Raw genomic sequence first — 15899 nt, 5'->3', positions numbered from 1 at the left:
TCTCCCCTCTTTCAGTGTAAAACCCTTCCCCCTCATCCCATGGCTCCCCTCCCTGCTCCAGAGTCCCTCCCCAGCTTTCCTGGAGCCCCTTTAGGGACTGGCAGGGGCTGGAAGGTCTCCCCGGAGCCTTCTCTTCTCCAGGCTGAACCCCCCCAGCTCTCTCAGCCTGTCCCCACAGCAGAGGGGCTCCAGCCCTCCCAGCATCTCCGGGGCCTCCTCCGGCCCTGCTCCAACAGTGATGCCCAAGAGCTACCTGAGCCTGGGTACACCAGAGAAAGGCTCTGCAGGGAAAGGCACGGGCGTATCTCTCCCCCAGGCCTTTGCATTTGTCTCTTCTTGCATCCAAGGACATGGCAATCCCATGCAAGGATTCTTCAGCAGCTGGTGAATTTATTTTTTTAAAGACAGCCAATGCTCATGGCTTCAGGCTGAGATGATTGAACAGCTTGAGACAAATACAAGCTCATCTCCTTTGAACACTGAACATATAAAGAATTTTTTGTATAATAACAGATGAGAAATTAGAGACTCCGTTCTTGAAATTATAAGGGTCTTTGGGGAGCTCATGGGGTGGTATTTGCATCTGATAATACGGCAGATGTTTCCAAAGGAGAACTTAAAGAGAGGGTCCAGTATAATTGGAAGCCAATTCTGCATAAGCCTGGGAGCAAAACCCTGTGGTGGCATCTGAGTGTAGCAGGAGGGGGAGCTTGTATCTGTCTGCTCAGAAACCTTCCAGGATTTCCTCCACATTTTTTCTAGACAAATACGTCAGGCTGGAGCCTTTGGAGGCTCAAACGACCCCATATCTTTGTTTGCTAGAATTTCTCCAGCTCACGCTTATTTAGGGCTCAGTCCTTCCCTTACAGGTAAAGGTTGGCATTGTTTGGCCAGGTCTGTAAACAGGCAAATAACATTCGGAACAAACCACCTACACACGTTCCTCGCCAGCAGCAAAGAGCCTGTTTGTAGTATTTGCATTGCTGGTTCTCCGCTCGTGCTTCGCACAGAGAAGCTCTTACAATAAAAGCGCAAAACATTTCAGGCCCCGTCTGCTTCTCGCTTTGTTTTCAGGTGGCTTTAATAGCGTTACTTCTCATTTAAGCTGCTGTGAGGTCAGATTGAACTCCTAACGCTGGGATTCAGGAGCGCCTCATGCCTGCTTCGCGCAAGAGCTTTTCCTGCTCCCCAAAACACAGCCTTGCATCTGCCAGCACCCACTACCCCTTCCTCCCAGTCGGACCTTACTGGGAACGGGAGATGGCTCCTGTCTGATGACTGGGGCCATAGATGCTGTTTCTGTGTCGATCGCCGATTGTGCCGGTGCTCTGCACGCACCCACCCCAAAAGTGAGCCCCTGCTCTGCAGGACCCGCATCAGCTCAAGAGCTTCACACCCTGCAGCGCTCAGCTCAGTTCCCCTCTGCCAGCATTCCCACCAGCCAGTGGCATGGGACACGTTGGCGTCAGGAACTCGCCTTCCTTCATGCAGTCTCCTTTCTGGAGAAGGGACTGCTGGTGGCTGGAGCTGCCTATGGAAAGGGTCTTCACACGCTTGGAAAGAGCCAGCATGTGGCTCCTCCTGACCCCGAGGCGATGCTCTTCGCCAAGGTGGCACTGAGATTGCTGGCCACCCTGAGCGTGTCCCACGTGTACGCGCTCAGGCCCCAAAGGCTCGAGCCCTCCTGTCAGCGCGTCCCAGAGCCAAGGGGCTGAACAACAGCTCCTGGTCGGTGGGTAAATCCCAGTCCCCCCGTGCAGCACCAGCACGGCTGGGACTTCTCCATAAACCTAAGCCTGGAGCAAACCAAGGCTATTTCCAACTTTTCCAACTAGGGAAAGACCACTTGATATTATAAATTTCCCTAAAGATGGGGGGAATGCCCCATCTGTGTTGAAATGCTTTCCAGTTTATCCCAGACACACGGACTGAGCGATGCCTGCACCAAGGTACCTCTGCAGCCCTTGACCCACGAAGATGCAAAGCTCTGAGATGCTGGAGGGAAAGCAGCCACCCCTCCCTGCCAGGTTACCCATCCCAGGACTATCATTCCTCATCCAGACAGGGTCCTGTACCATCCCAAATAAAATGAAGGAAGCCACTCTTCTCCCTGGTAGGTCTCAGTGCCGTCAAGGACAGAAACGAGGTGTCTGGAAGGAAAACCCTGCCCGAGAGAGGCCAGGGAAGACCCATCCTGAGCGATCACCGTGACACTTACTGGTTTTCACCTTGAGGGTGTAGGGGTTTTTCTGCTGAATGGTGTGGGTGAAGTGGAAGCGTGCGTTGCAGCTGTAGTCGGTCTGGGCATCCTGCAGCATGACGTTGGAGAAGTACAGGTCGCCGTTCTGGCCCTGGGAGACGCGCTTGTCCTGGTGGATGGGCTCCATGGCTGCAGGGGAAAAGACGCATTCAGAGAAGGTCAGATCCTCCCACGGGTGGCTGCGCAAAGGAGAAACCCCTGCCCCAGGCCACACCTGGGCGCCTCCAAGCTCTGAGCTAGCAGTGACGACCCCAAACAGAGTTATTTTAAATAAAGGCTGCAGGTGACGGGAAGGCTGCCCCCGGGGTTCAAGGTGGGAAGGGGGTTGCCCCGACTCACAGCTGCTCATCCAGAAGATGACGGGAGAAGGTAGGCCCGGCGGCGGGTTGCACTGCAGGCTGAGCGGAGCACCTTCATCCACCTCTATCACATCCACCTTCTCCTTGGGCCACAGGGGAGACTCTGCCAGAAGAAGTAAAGACGCCTCGTGAGGAAAGGAGGGAAGAGACTTTGCAGATCTCTTCCCGCTGGACCTGGCCTGGTTTTGATGGAGCGGCCTCAATGCAAACTTCATTTCTCCGTGTGCAAGATTCCCTTAAACCTGTACCGAGTACTTCCCTGTTAGCTACAGCCATAACCCCCATGCCTTCATCTCCGTCCTGTGACCGGATACATCCTGACACAGGTAACAGATGAAGCAGGGTGAGATGTTTGAGCAGTGGGTATTCTCCATGCCTCTCCTACAAAATCTCATACACGGAATCACGGAATTTTTCAGAGTTGGAAGGGACCTCTCGAGATCATCTAGTCCCACTCCCCTGCTAAAGCAGGATTGCCCAGAGCACATCACTCAGGGCTGCATCCAGGCGGGTCTTGAAAGTCTCCAGAGAAGGGGACTCCACACCCTCCCTGGGCAGCCTGTTCCGGGGCTCTGTCACCCTCGCCGTAAAGAAGTTTTTTCTCATATTTGATCGGAACATCCTATGTTCCAGCTTGTGCCCGTTACCCCTCGTCCTGTTACCGGGAACCACTGAAGAGAGTCTGGCTCCGTCCTCCTTGAACCCACCCTTTAGATACTTGTAAATGTTAATAAGGTCTCCCCTCGGCCTTCTCTTCTCCAGGCTAAAGAGTCCCAGCTCTCTCAGCCTTTTCTCATAAGGGAGATGCTCCAATCCCTCCATCATCTTTGTTGCCCTACGCTGGACTCTCTCCAGTAGTTCCCTGTCTCTCTTGAACTGGGGAGTCCAGAGCTGGACACAGTATTCCAGTCGTGGCCTCACCAGTGCAGAGCAGAGGGGGAGAATGACCTCCCTTGACCTGCTGGCCACACTCTTCCCTATACAGCCCAGAATTCCGTTGGCCAAATACCATGCAAATAGTCCCTGCGCTCCTCGGGGCTGCTGGCTGCTCGCTCTGTGCCATTGCTGTTACTCACTAGAGACCTGGAGGTGGATTTTGCTGGAGAGAGCAGTGCCGTAGTCGTTCCGGGCGAAACACTGGTACTCGCCCTCGTAGTCCTCCGGCCGCCCCCCGCTGTGGAAGTCGATGACCAGCGTCCCCGACCGCCGCCGCATGGACACCTTGGGGTCCTTCGCCACGTTGAAGAACTTCCCGTTCCGTGTCCAGGAAAAACTGCAAACGCAGGGAAGAGGTTGGTTTTGTAACCGCGGACCATATATACCTGGTGGGATCCTCACCTGTGCTGCGCAAGCCACCGGCGGGATTAGCTGGTGGGGTAAATGGCACGGCTCGACCGGAGGGGAGCTCATCGCGAGCCAGCCCGAACAAACCCCAGAGCTTCAGCGTAACAGGGGCTGTGGAGGCACTTACGTGGGAACGGGGTTCCCTTTGGCTTCACATTCAATGAAGATATTATCTCTTGGGTCAACGATGTAGTCCTTCACGGACTGCTTGGTGATTGTGGGGGGCTGAGGCACTGCAAAGCAAACGAAAAGCCGTGAGGAGGGGCACGCAAAGAGGGCGAATCCCCTCTCTGCCATCCTGCAGCAGATCCTGATGGGATTTCAGCTTCTTCCCCAGGCTGGACGTGTAATTTGTGGTTTAAAGCCCTTCAACACCTGAGGAAATTACCATGAGCGCTTGTGGGGGTGTGCTGCTCGTCACCCCTCGGACCATTGGCACTGCTCAGACTGGGAATCCCCCGTCTCTCACTCGGGATCTTGGTTTCATTAAGGAATGTCACAGCTGCATCTTCCTGCTACCTCGGGTCATTCGGATCGGACTGAAAGGCATCCCAGCTCTGCACCTCAAAGAGAGGGGCTGCAGCTGGGGCAGGGAGCCAGGCATCCATGGGAAGATGTTTAAAGGTACTTAAAACCTCCCAGGTTCACCCCAAAAGGAGCGCAGCGCCGGTGTTCAGGAGGGCAGAGCGGGCGATGCTGCAACCGCGTCCGTACGCGGGGCTGAGCTTGGCACAGGCGCTCGCGCGAGGCCGAGGAGCCTCTGCCATGCGGCGTTAGCAATCACAAGCCGCCGCAGAAACAATATTTGCATGGCAGAAAGGCACTGTCTGGCTGCTAGACCTGCCCCAGGGAAAGCAGCAGAGCCCCAGCACTCCTTCCCGAGCTGCTCCAGCACCTCCCGGGCTTTTCCCAGCCTAGCTGGGCAGGAAAAGTGGCTTGTGCTGAGCCTGGCCAGCCCGGCACCGGGAGCGGGCGATGCTGCCACGTGCACCCTGTGCCAATGGCCACCACCGTCCCCCGGCTCGGTGTGACCCCCTGCTCAGGACAGACCCCTCGTGCCCTGTTTTGGCCATGCAGAGGAGACGGACACGTACACGCAGAGGGTGAGGGGAACACTTACATTCACTCTGAATATTTGCTGTTATTTCCAAAGTGCAAGCATAACGAAAGAAAGAAAGAAGGTTAATAGAAGAGCAAACCTATAACATCATGTACACAAACATAAACAAACAGGTATAGTTATCATGGGGCTTGCAAATCCTACACACAAAATCATTTTACAATTCAAGCGTGTTCTAATCTACCTACTTACTGCCCACGGGGGGGAAGCTGCTGCTGAACGGTCCTGTGCGCTGTCAGCTGCCTCTGCAGTGGGGGGGTTTAGCCCAAAAGAGAGCACAGGGTGCCTGGACGGGCTTCGGTGTGCTCATACCACTTGCCCGCAGGTGCTGGTGGCCCCGCGGTCCAGTGGGTTGCCCACAGGAGATAGCAACGTTCCCCCTTTTCCCACGGCCAGGCTTAACCCTGAGGCCCCCCCCACATTTCATCCCTCTGAGTTAGAGGCTAATAGGTGCCTGATAAACCTTTTTTAGGTGATACTCAAACTCAGAGAAGGTGCCTGTAACATGGGGAGAGATACATATCCTGTCCCCAGGACAGGGGCAGGTAGGATTTTATCCAAAGAAGAAAACTTGTTAGGGTTGGGGCAGGGAAAAAGCACCTAGACAGGCTTAAAAGAAAGAGCAAATAGTGCAGGTCCCCCTGCGACCGGGTGAGCGAGGGCTGTTCCCTCTGCCATGAAGGGACCCCAAGGCTTTGCCCACACTTCTGCCCTCTCCTGAGCTGCTTCTGCCCTTAAAAATTCATTCAGACTGGACGTTAGGAAGAAGTTCTTCACCACGAGGGTGGTGAGACACTGTCCCAGGTTGCCCAGAGCGGTGGTGGAAGCCCCATCCCTGGAAGTTTTTAAGGCCAGGCTGGATGGGGCTCTGAGCAGCCTGATCTAGTGGGAGGTGTCCCTGCCCATGGCAGGGGGGTCGGAACTAGATGATCTTTAAGGTCCCTTCCAAACCAAACAGTTCTACGATTCTATGATTGTAAAATATAGGGTTTGGGGAGCAAAACGCCTTCCTGGAGAGATCTCCCACCCCCGGGGCTGAGCCCACCCCCTGGCACTGGAGGAAGGAGCTGATCTCTATGGAGCAGGGAGGACTTGAAAAAGAAAATTTCACAGAGCAGGATTTGCAGGTTTATCAGCCCCGGCACAAAGCCGGAGCAGCTGGGGCTGTTTACACCCTCCCTGGTCGGAGCTGCAGCCGCAGGAGTTGGGGTGATGCTTTCATCAGCTCACCCCACAGACGAGCAGTGGGGAAGGGAACCCTGATCACCAGGTGGCTTAAGCAGGAGCTGAAAGCAAACCCCCGATGGCCCCGAAGGTCGGGATGGAAGTAAAAGGAAGCTGACGCTCCGTGTCTCCATGGAGGGAGGCTGGGAAGGGTCGGCTGGTGGAGACAGGCGTTGGCAGGGTCCCTGACCCTCACTCCGGGCTGGGAGACGCTCCTCACCCACCTGCTCTCGGCACCGCTGTGTGCAACTGCCCCCACGCACATTATTTACAAACATCTGTTGTACAAGGGATCCGTTCAGGGAAGCGTGACAAAAGGATGCTCTGAGTTAGGCTCCCAGTTTCCCACCAGCGCTGGAGGGGACGATGCTGTCAGTGCTGTGCAGCAGGGAGGAGAAGGAGGAAGAGGAGGAGAAACAGGAGGAGGAAAAGGAGGAGGGAGGAGGAAAAGGAGGAGGAGGAGGAGGCTGGAGAAACGGTGAGCTGCTGAGAGATAGTCAGCTGCCGCAGGCTGCCTTGAGCATTTCTCCACCAGCTGTCAGCATTTCTCTTACTTTTCTAAGGTCGCATTACATTTAAGTAGCAAAATCACTCCTTCCTGATGCAAAGCAGGAGAAATGGCAGAAGGCGGCTGTTTGCAGACCCATTTGGTTTTCCCCAGCTGCACTGGCCCCTACTTCCATGCCTTTCCGGACTGTTATAGATGCTGACAAAGCCAGGCCTGAAGGAACCACCGAGCTGTGTGCATCAAATAAAATTCCCATTGCTGGGAACTAGAGCGCCCTGTGTGTGTCACAGCGCTGACGCCAGGGGAACAGAGATTTTTCATCCACAAACATCTGGAATGGAGCAGAGCAGGGACTCACACTCCAGTCTGGGACCCTCTCCTTTTCAAGTAACATAAGTATTTATTCCCCTCCGCAAATCAGAGCTTTCTCACCCTTTCTCTTCAGTTATTTCCAAATTTCACCCAAAAGCCACTGCCTCAATTTTTCCTTCCCATTTTGCTGCCCAGAGTCAGGGGTCGGCTGCGGTACCACGGCTGTGGCCAGCACACCCAGGACTCCCCAGAGCAACAACCCACAGGGCAGAAATTTCTCTTATCAAGAGCAACCCCGGCACTTCAGCCTGAATTTAGACCCCAGCGAAAAGCTGTGCTTTTCCTACTAACGCACTGCTCACTGGAGGATTTCTGTGCGTCGCGCTGTCGGAGAGATTCCCTGCAGCGACAGGCTGATTATTATTAACAGCCGCTACAGGAGGAAGCTGGGACACAAAGAAATTATGAACCTGGTTTCCAGACCAGTGGCTGAGCAGCTCTCGGTACGAACCCCCCTCTCAAGTGCATTCAGACAAGTCAGGCATTTCCCATGCGCTGGCCTGAAGATGCCCATTCAGCAGAAACGTCAGCCCATGTCCCCCTTCCGTCCTCGCTCCGTATCCCCCAGCGCTTCGGAATAAAACATAACTCCCATCTCATAATAACTGTAAAGTCCCACAGAGAGAAAAAGAAAAACCACATCGTTGCGCAGGACCTGGGTGTCAGATCGTGCCCTTCACGAAGGAGCATCCCGAAGCCTGCCCATGCTCCGTAGGAACACCAGGAAACCCGGGATGCTCCATTGAACTCAACAGGCTGAGGACTTGCCGGGACCCTATTTCTTCACCAGCTGGGCTCAGATGCTCCGTCCCGTTTTGATACGGGGTTTTGAGTCCTTCGCTCAGCTTTTGAGACAGATGAACTAAACCAGAGAGTGACTTTGGTGACCTGCTGGAGGGCATGTGGTTTAAGACGAAAAATAGCCCCAAACAAAGAACCTTAGGCTGGACCAGGAAAGCCGCCTGGGCCACGCACATCCTCCCTCTACCTCCTCAACCATTTCAGCGGCAGGTTTTAGAGGGGTAAACTGTAACTTACAATCCAGAGGGACTTCGATGGCGCTGACGAGGTGATGAAGGCAGAGGGCCAACGCTATTCCTGCGCGGGTGAGGTGGTGTCTTTGCATGACCATTTTGGAGGCTGGGCAGCGTTAGGACCTGGGTTGCGTGCCCCGGGGCGAGCAGAGCAGCGGCAGGCGCAGACGGATCCTCAGCTGCAAAACAAACACAAACCCAGCGGTCACCGAGCCGTCTCCAGCTCCATTTCTGTCATCTCCCCTTTGGCAACTCTGGAGAGAGTTTCCAATCCCAAACTATTTTTGTGGAGGGACGGGGAGCTGCAAATAGTGCCAGAAATAATTTACAGGCTCTGCTGACCCAGGTACAAGCCCGCAGTCGGTGTCCTCCCAACCCCTGGGTTGTTCTGCTGGCAGAACGTCAGCTTTATGGGGTTATTTGTGCTCAAACGCTGGGGACACCTCTTGGATAGAAGGAGGAGGACCATGCTGTCTCCTGGGATGGATGGAAAATTAGTCAGAGCGACTGAATACAACAGCAGGGAACAGCCCCCATAGGAGAAAATAAAAAGGATGATTTGCTGTTTGAAAAAATAATAATAATTACATTTTATGCATGAGATACCTAGCAAATATCTGCTCCCTCCAGCAGGGCACTGGGATGAGCTCTGCCTCCACGTGCAGCCCGGGAATAGCAGGAGGACCAGCTCCAGAGACCCCCTCCTGTACCAAAGAGCCTGTCCCCGCGCCGGCACAGCCCTAGCAGGAGTCGCGGCATGGCAGGACCTTTCCCAACCAGTCTCTAAGCGAAACCATTCCCAGCCGGGCTCCAGCTGGTTCCCTCCCCAGAGGGTCCCTGGTGCCAGGTGTGCAGCACGCCGCCCCAGAGGCGCCCAGCCAAACCTCCCGCTCCGCCTCGCGGGTTATCATTTGCGATTTCCATACACGCACCTTTTAATTTTGCTGTTAATAAACCCGCAGACTAAGCGCCGATTAAAAAAAGAGCGAAAAGGAGGATAAATTATCCCATCTGTACAATAAAAGCCCCCTTAGAAAGGCTGCCCAGGGGTTGCATCACGGCTGAGTTACAACTCTCTGCAACAGAGTTATAAAAAGGGCATCAGACGTGCAGACGGCTCTTTCGGCTAAGAATAAAAATAACGTCAGGGCAGCAAACAGTGGAAAATCCCCAGCCTTGCTCGGCACCGCTCCTCCCCGGCCCTGGCCCAGGCGGGATGCGGCCACGCAGGGGAGCAGCGCGGAGAGGCCATTTGGCAAGCAAGGAGAGCCCGGCTTCATGAAATATAAATAACCGGCTGCAGCTTCGGATGCTGCTGCCCCTTCAGCTGCTCCCCAGCCCGGGACGAGGCAATCGCGGGAGGTGGAAGGGGGGGGACGCACCACAACAGACAAAAGCCGGCGAGCGTGGGGCTGCCGGGGGCTGCGGGTACCACAGGGAACGCTGCCCGGGGCCAGCGCGGAGCAGATGTCACGGAAAATCAACAGCCCTGACACATGGCCCGGGAAGCTCTCCTGAACCCCAGACAGGCTCAAACCCAGCGCAAGACAACTTTTAAGGACACTTTTCCCCGTTTCCCTGATGGGGAACAGGATGTGCCGAATGGTTTCTCCAGCCAGGCCTCCTCGCTGCCCGGCTCGGCTGCCATCGGGGTCTCCCTGTCCCCATGCTTGGGCTGAAGCCCAAAGGAACTCGCTGTCCCAGCATGTCCCAGTTACACCAGATGACAGATTGTAGGTTGTGAAGGGGCTTGGAGGGGAGTGTGGCTTTGATCTTTTCTGCTCGTTCTAAGGATTTTCCAATCCAGCTGTTGCAATAAAAATAGTTGAAGGACAGAATAATTATAGGACTGGGCCAGTAATTAAAGTCATGTCCAGGACTTCTGCAGTCCTGTGATCAGGTCATGCTGAACAAAGCTTTTCAAATTACTTCTTTAGCTTTCTGTCTAAGGGAAGATATCATTGTGATCTGTAGCCTTCATTTTTTTTTAAAGCGGTTCATTTCTCCAGTTACAGCTTAAAATGAGTAATGGATCAGCTGGTTTTATGCCTCTCTGTTCCTAAGCACGAGCCTGACTTATGAACTGAAGCAGCCAATGCTGCAACCAGAGATTTAGCAAGGCTGAGATTTCTAGCGTCCTCCCTCTGCTCGCATACTGATGCCTCACATCACCATCCCAAAATGCTTCAATCCCCTCTTGGTTCACAGAGGTACCACGGGAGGGATGGTGCAGGACAGCAGGCATTTAAATAGGGCACATCTCTACCTGCTGCTTGGAGCCTGGAAAGCGAAGAATATGTTGTTTTCTTTAGACTGGGTACCAGTTGGCGTGAGAGAAATGGCTGCGACAGGAAGGAGTAGGTTCCTGGCACGCGTGCTTGGGAGATATTTGTATATTATATATATTTTGCATTAAATGAGAATACAGAAAGGGCTGAGCCCAAACAACCCCCCAAACAGTGGGGGTTGGACTAGATGATCTCCAGAGGTCCCTTCCAACCCCTACCATTCTGTGATCCTGTGAGGTACAATATACGCAGGAGGCACCTAACTGATGCAAGGGACTATCTCCTACCCGTCATCACATGCACGGGGACTAGAAAAGTAAGGGCTGTGCATATCAGGAAGAGAGAAATTTGCAGATTACTTTTTTGCTGCAAAAGGGAGGAGCAGGGACACGCCAGAGCCCATGGGCAGAGTTACATGGGAACGGGCTACCAAGATGCTGAGGGGACTGGAACATCTCTCTAATGAAGAAAGGCTGAGGGATTTGGGTCTTTTCAGTCTGGAAGAAAGACGACTCGGGGGGGATCTTATCAACGCTTATAAATACCTCAAGGGGGGGTGTCAGGAGGATGGGGCCAGGCTCTTCTCAGTGGTGCCCAGGGACAGGACAAGGGGTAACGGGCACAAACTTGACCATGGGAAGTTCCATCTCAACATGAGGAGGAACTTCTTTGCTGTGAGGGTGGCAGAGCCCTGGCACAGGCTGCCCAGAGAGGTGGGGGAGTCTCCGTCTCTGGAGACATCCCAACCCCGCCTGGACGCGTTCCTGTGCCACCTGCTGTGGGTGACCCTGCTCTGGCAGGGGGCTGGAGGGGATGATCTCCAGAGGGCCCTTCCGACCCCACCATTCTGTGATCCTGTGACCCGGGCACTTCCAGTGCCGATGGACCGGCCGCGGAGGACGGCCCGTAGGACCGTGCATCCCCACGGAGCAGCGCCGACCGTGAGCAAATAATCAAACCCACGACAGGGCGCACACGAAATGCATCCCCGCCTTTAGCAGAGCGAAGGCCAGGCTGCTCCAGGGCCCCTTTGTCTCGGGGCAGATGTGGGTGCGACTCGCCGCGCACCAGGAACAGGCTGCCGCCGTGCCTGCGCGTGTAGGTGGGTCCCAGGGACAGGCAGTGCCGCGAGCCCCCGGCTACGCAGAACACTGCCCACATTGTCAGTGCCGCTCCTCGCCCGGGGACGGGGACATCTCCCCAGCACAGAGGGCTGGAGCCGTGGCAGGGTCACAAACATTCTTATCTGGGGATGCTACGAGTCGTGAAGCTGCCTGATGTTTCCGTCTGCTTCTGGGGCTGACTCAAACGGCCCACGCAAAGGGGCAGGTGAGACCTCTTCTCTCCCAGCTTAGCATTTCTTAATCCTTTTTCCCTGCCCCTTGTGCGACACAGAAAAGATCTGACTCCTGCCCAAAGAGCGGAACAAGCCCTTCAACCTCATACCTGCGGCCACCTCCTGGGATGGGCAGAGCCGTGCAGGTGGGAGGGCTGAGTCCGGGGATGCTCAGGAAGCCTCTGAACTGGTTGGACCCAACACCAATCTGAAATCTGGGCCCGTAATGTTCAGTCAAAACACAAACCAGGCCAAAATCTCACGCAAATAGTTGGAAGATTGTGATGCCGTCAAATAGGAATTTAACTGCTTAAAGGCGCTTCTCATCCAGCGTTGAGCCTGCATCCAGGCACCAAGTAAAGCCACGTCCCTGCTCCACTTTCCTCCAGCTACGGGCGAGATACAGCAGTGAGTCGTACTCAGATGCCTTTCCCCCAGTTATTTACCCAGAGTTCAGATGCGTTTTTCAGACTCGTTGGTGCTTTCCATTTCCCCCATGACCTACTGCAACATCAGTTCTCACAAACTCTTAGTCTGGGTTGAGAAATACGGCCCAGACCTTGGCCCAGACTCCTGCCAGATGCATCAGATACTTTTGTAAATATGTTTTTCTCCAGAAAAAAGCTTGAGTAACCCCGGGACAGGACCTTTCAAACTAGAGACTGCTCCTCTTAGCAAAATCCAACCAAATATCCACACAGCGTGGGGAACATTGGAAATCAAGAGGTGGATGTGCAACCTTAACTCTGGTCCTTTTGGAGCCTCCCTCCTCTCTCTGAGCAGACACCGGAGGGAAAAAATTAAATGCAAGAAAGAGAAAAAAGGGATGGACACCTGGGGGTGACTGAGACACCCATGATGGGACGATTAGTCCCAGGGCTTAAAATACCGCTGTTGGGACTCAATGGCAGCAGCGCCGGCCCCAGCTGAGGGCTGGGCAACCAGGATGGGAACCGGTGGGCTTGGAGAGGGTTTGTACTTTCCCTAGAAAAATTAGCCACAGTTTTTATTCTTGCGCAGCGGTCAGGACAAATCAGCTTGAAAGAAAAAAGAAGTTTCCAGAAGGAAACATCTTGCCGTGCATAGGCCATCCTGCATTACAAAACGCACGGGCAGAGGACCGGATCCTGGCATCGTGGGGTTTCTGGCTTGTTTAAAGGCAGAGGGTGATTTTGCTGCATTTTCAAATGTTTTCTAAAAAAATCTGGATTTTCAAATGATAGGGCAGCAGGTAAGCAACTGCCCCGAGGGTCGGCGGAGTCAAGAGGAGGGACAAAGAGTCAAGGGGTCTCGGATGCTCGTGTGGCCTGGCAGAGCCCAGCCTGGCCCCGTGTGCCCCCCCAGCAGGGAGAAGCCCCCCCATGACACGACACCCTCTCCCAAGAGGTGCTGACGGTGACGGCACCCACCAGGCGAATGTGCCTGGATTATCCCAAGAGCCATGTGGCGAATGGGATGCCACCAAAACTGTAGCTGGCCCATCTGCTGTTGCAGGGTCACTGCCCGGCACTGCTGCGAGTTTCACGCTCTCAAGTTTCTCCTTATGTCAAGGCACCGCTCGCATACCAATAATTAAAAGAGAAAACACATCCAAGCACTTTGTCTCTAAGCCATTCAAAATCTGCAGTACAAGGGGAAAAAATCAGCTTTTAAAATTCCTTTAGGTCCCTCTCCCTCTCTTAAGAGCCCGCTCTGGCACCAGCGTTGCTGTGGGTGGTACCGCTAGGGAAGGGTCTCTCTGCAGGCACTGCCTCCTCTCGTCACAGCTCCTCGGGGACACCAAGCCAGCGCAGCGGGCTGCGGACCAGCCTGGCAGAGCTGCAAACCTTCACAGCCCCAGAGAAGAAACTTCGAATCTCCGTTTCTCCACGCACACGTCGATTTAACATGCACATTGCTTCCTCCCTGCCTTGTGATGGGGGAAATCTCTCCTTCCCACAGATGGCGGAGAGTTGCGCTAGCGAATCCTCGCATCCCAGCCCCGGAGCATCCCTGCTTCCCCCCCCGCTCCCATCTGCTCGGCACCAACAAGATTCCCGCTGGCTTCGGTTGGCACGGCCAGGAGAGGTGGGAGGGGGAGGATTTTGCCTATCGCAGGCTCCCTCCCCCAGCAGAACGCAGCCGGACGAGGCTGCCGACGTGCTCCGCTCATTAGCAGAACATGAACGACACGCCACAGAATCCGCTCGTTTCTTCTCCGGCCGGGCTCCCCCTTCACAGCTCCACGGCTTCGCAGCGCTGGAGGGGAAATAGTATATGAAAATATCTCCTCTTGCTGCAGAGATGCAACCACCAGCGAGAACCCGCACCGGGCCAAGGCAGCAGAAGCCGGGACGCCAATACCCCAGGGCTGATTTGGCCAAAACTTGGCTCTTTGTCATAATTCCCCAAAGCACATCACTGCAAACCGCAGCGGGCAGGGTGTCCTGCCCCAGCCCTTCATCCCACCCCGGGGAAGCCGGGCTCGCTGAGCACGGCCTCAGGACTTCCCCCGGCTGCACAAATATCACCGGGCAAGGGCTGAAATTTGTTTCCTTCTTGACAGCTTAATGAAATGAGACCTTCCGGAATAACGATGGAAACAAATCCCTTCCCTGTAGCCCCCCCGAGCCCCGCAAAAAGACGACGGGCATGAAATCTCAGAGGCAGGGCAGGGGGCTGCAGAGCAGACACAGAAATGGTAAGCAAGGGGAATCTCTGGTTGGAGTTAAATAGAATTAAATAATTCCACAATGAAGGATTGTTTTCGCTCAGCTCATTAGGTCCAGCAGGACGCTTTCAGTAGCAATTAGGCATTTATCCTTATTTACGGTTGTAAGAGGAACAGTAAAACTCGAGCAGCGAGTGTTCCCAAGAAGATTCCTACAGCACCATTTAATGCATTTCAGCCGCTTAATTAATACTGATTGAATAGCACAGAGCAACACTTCCACAACGAGAAAACCCTTTCGGTTTCAGATAATGAAAAACATTGATTAGGAGGCAATATATGTATGTGATTCCCTAACAGTGACTAAAGGCTTCGTTTTGCTCCCGCTCCGTTTAGGTTCTCCGTGGCCTTACCCCACCACCACAGTAACACATCCGATGGGTTTCCAGGGTTCTGACTTCCAGACCATAAATCTACACCCCATTTTTGTTCGGCGGTGATGGCACCTTCTGTCACACCTGGTAAAAGCCACCATGCAGGTGGCCTTGACACCCCGCCAGAGGGACTGCTCCCGGTGGGTGAATTCCCACCGGGAACGACGCAGGAAGCTGGGACCCACCCTGTGGGTGCAGTATGGACAGACACATCCACACACCTTCTTGCTGCCCCGCTCGTACGCAGACACACAGCAGTAAATGACGTACGCGCAGCCGCAGCCCTAGGGGGGTGCTAAAGAAGCCATTCAGAGCAAATGTTGCAATGCAGCATGGAAGTCAGTGGAAAGAAGGAAAGAAATAATGACAAAGAAGCAAATAAATGATCACGAAGAAGCAAAGAAATGACCAGATATCTCCTCTTGCTGCGGAGATGCAACCACCAGTGAGAACCCGCTCCGGGCCAAGGCAATAGGAGCTGGGACTCTGATCCCCCCCAGGGTGATTTGGCCAAAACTTGGCTCTTTGTCCTAATTCCCCAAACCACATCACTGCAACGCGCACGCCGGTCAACGATGTACGCACAGCGCATCCCTACAACGCGCATAAGCAGCCATCCAAAGCAAATGTTGCATTACAGCCCAGAAGTCAGTGGAAAGAAGGAAAGAAACGATCATGAAGAAGCAAAGAATCGATCATCGAGGCGGCAAGACACGCTCCTTTGGCATTTCCATCCCGAGGGATGGACCGTGCCCTTTCCCGGGGACGGCCAGCAGTGGCGGGGGGCAGCGTGCCCCGCTTGTCTCCAGAGGAGAGAGAAGCGCTTTGTGTCTGTTCCTGAGGTTGGGTACGGCTTTCACAATTGTTCTGCCAAACAACTGTCAGCGCAAACAGCAGCAAATTCATTTGCATCTCGTCTTCTCCCCCTTAAAAAACAAAGGTGCCCCTCCTTTCAGCGGCTGACGCTTCA

The 15899-nt window shown here is 54.4% G+C and overlaps 1 protein-coding gene across 46 annotated transcripts in view; it reads right to left on the bottom strand.

Moving 5' to 3' along the window:
* The window catches only part of NFASC (neurofascin), a 96228-nt gene that overhangs the window by 47888 nt on the left and 32441 nt on the right, over positions 1-15899 (bottom strand). For 30 of the 46 annotated variants that reach the window (XR_012584354.1, XR_012584356.1, XR_012584353.1 and 27 more), the window contains exons 2-7: positions 8226-8400; positions 5084-5101; positions 4091-4196; positions 3696-3892; positions 2600-2722; positions 2219-2389 (exon numbers count right to left, since the gene is read on the bottom strand). Coding sequence is in view for 42 of the 46 variants with exons in the window: in XM_074564233.1 (XP_074420334.1) it covers positions 2219-2389; positions 2600-2722; positions 3696-3892; positions 4091-4196; positions 5084-5101; positions 8226-8319 (709 nt within the window). In the remaining 4 variants the exon portion in view is untranslated. Of the gene's footprint in view, positions 1-2218; positions 2390-2599; positions 2723-3695; positions 3893-4090; positions 4197-5083; positions 5102-8225; positions 8401-8827; positions 8923-15899 lie in introns of those variants that run through there. The other 16 variants (XM_074564247.1, XM_074564248.1, XM_074564249.1 and 13 more) reach the window with 2 other exon arrangements.

Source organism: Larus michahellis, chromosome 21 (genome assembly GCF_964199755.1).
Source record: "Larus michahellis chromosome 21, bLarMic1.1, whole genome shotgun sequence".
NCBI classification, from domain to species: Eukaryota; Metazoa; Chordata; class Aves; order Charadriiformes; family Laridae; genus Larus; species Larus michahellis.
Note: the sequence above shows the minus strand (reverse complement) of the source record. Positions and strands in the feature narration are given on the sequence as shown.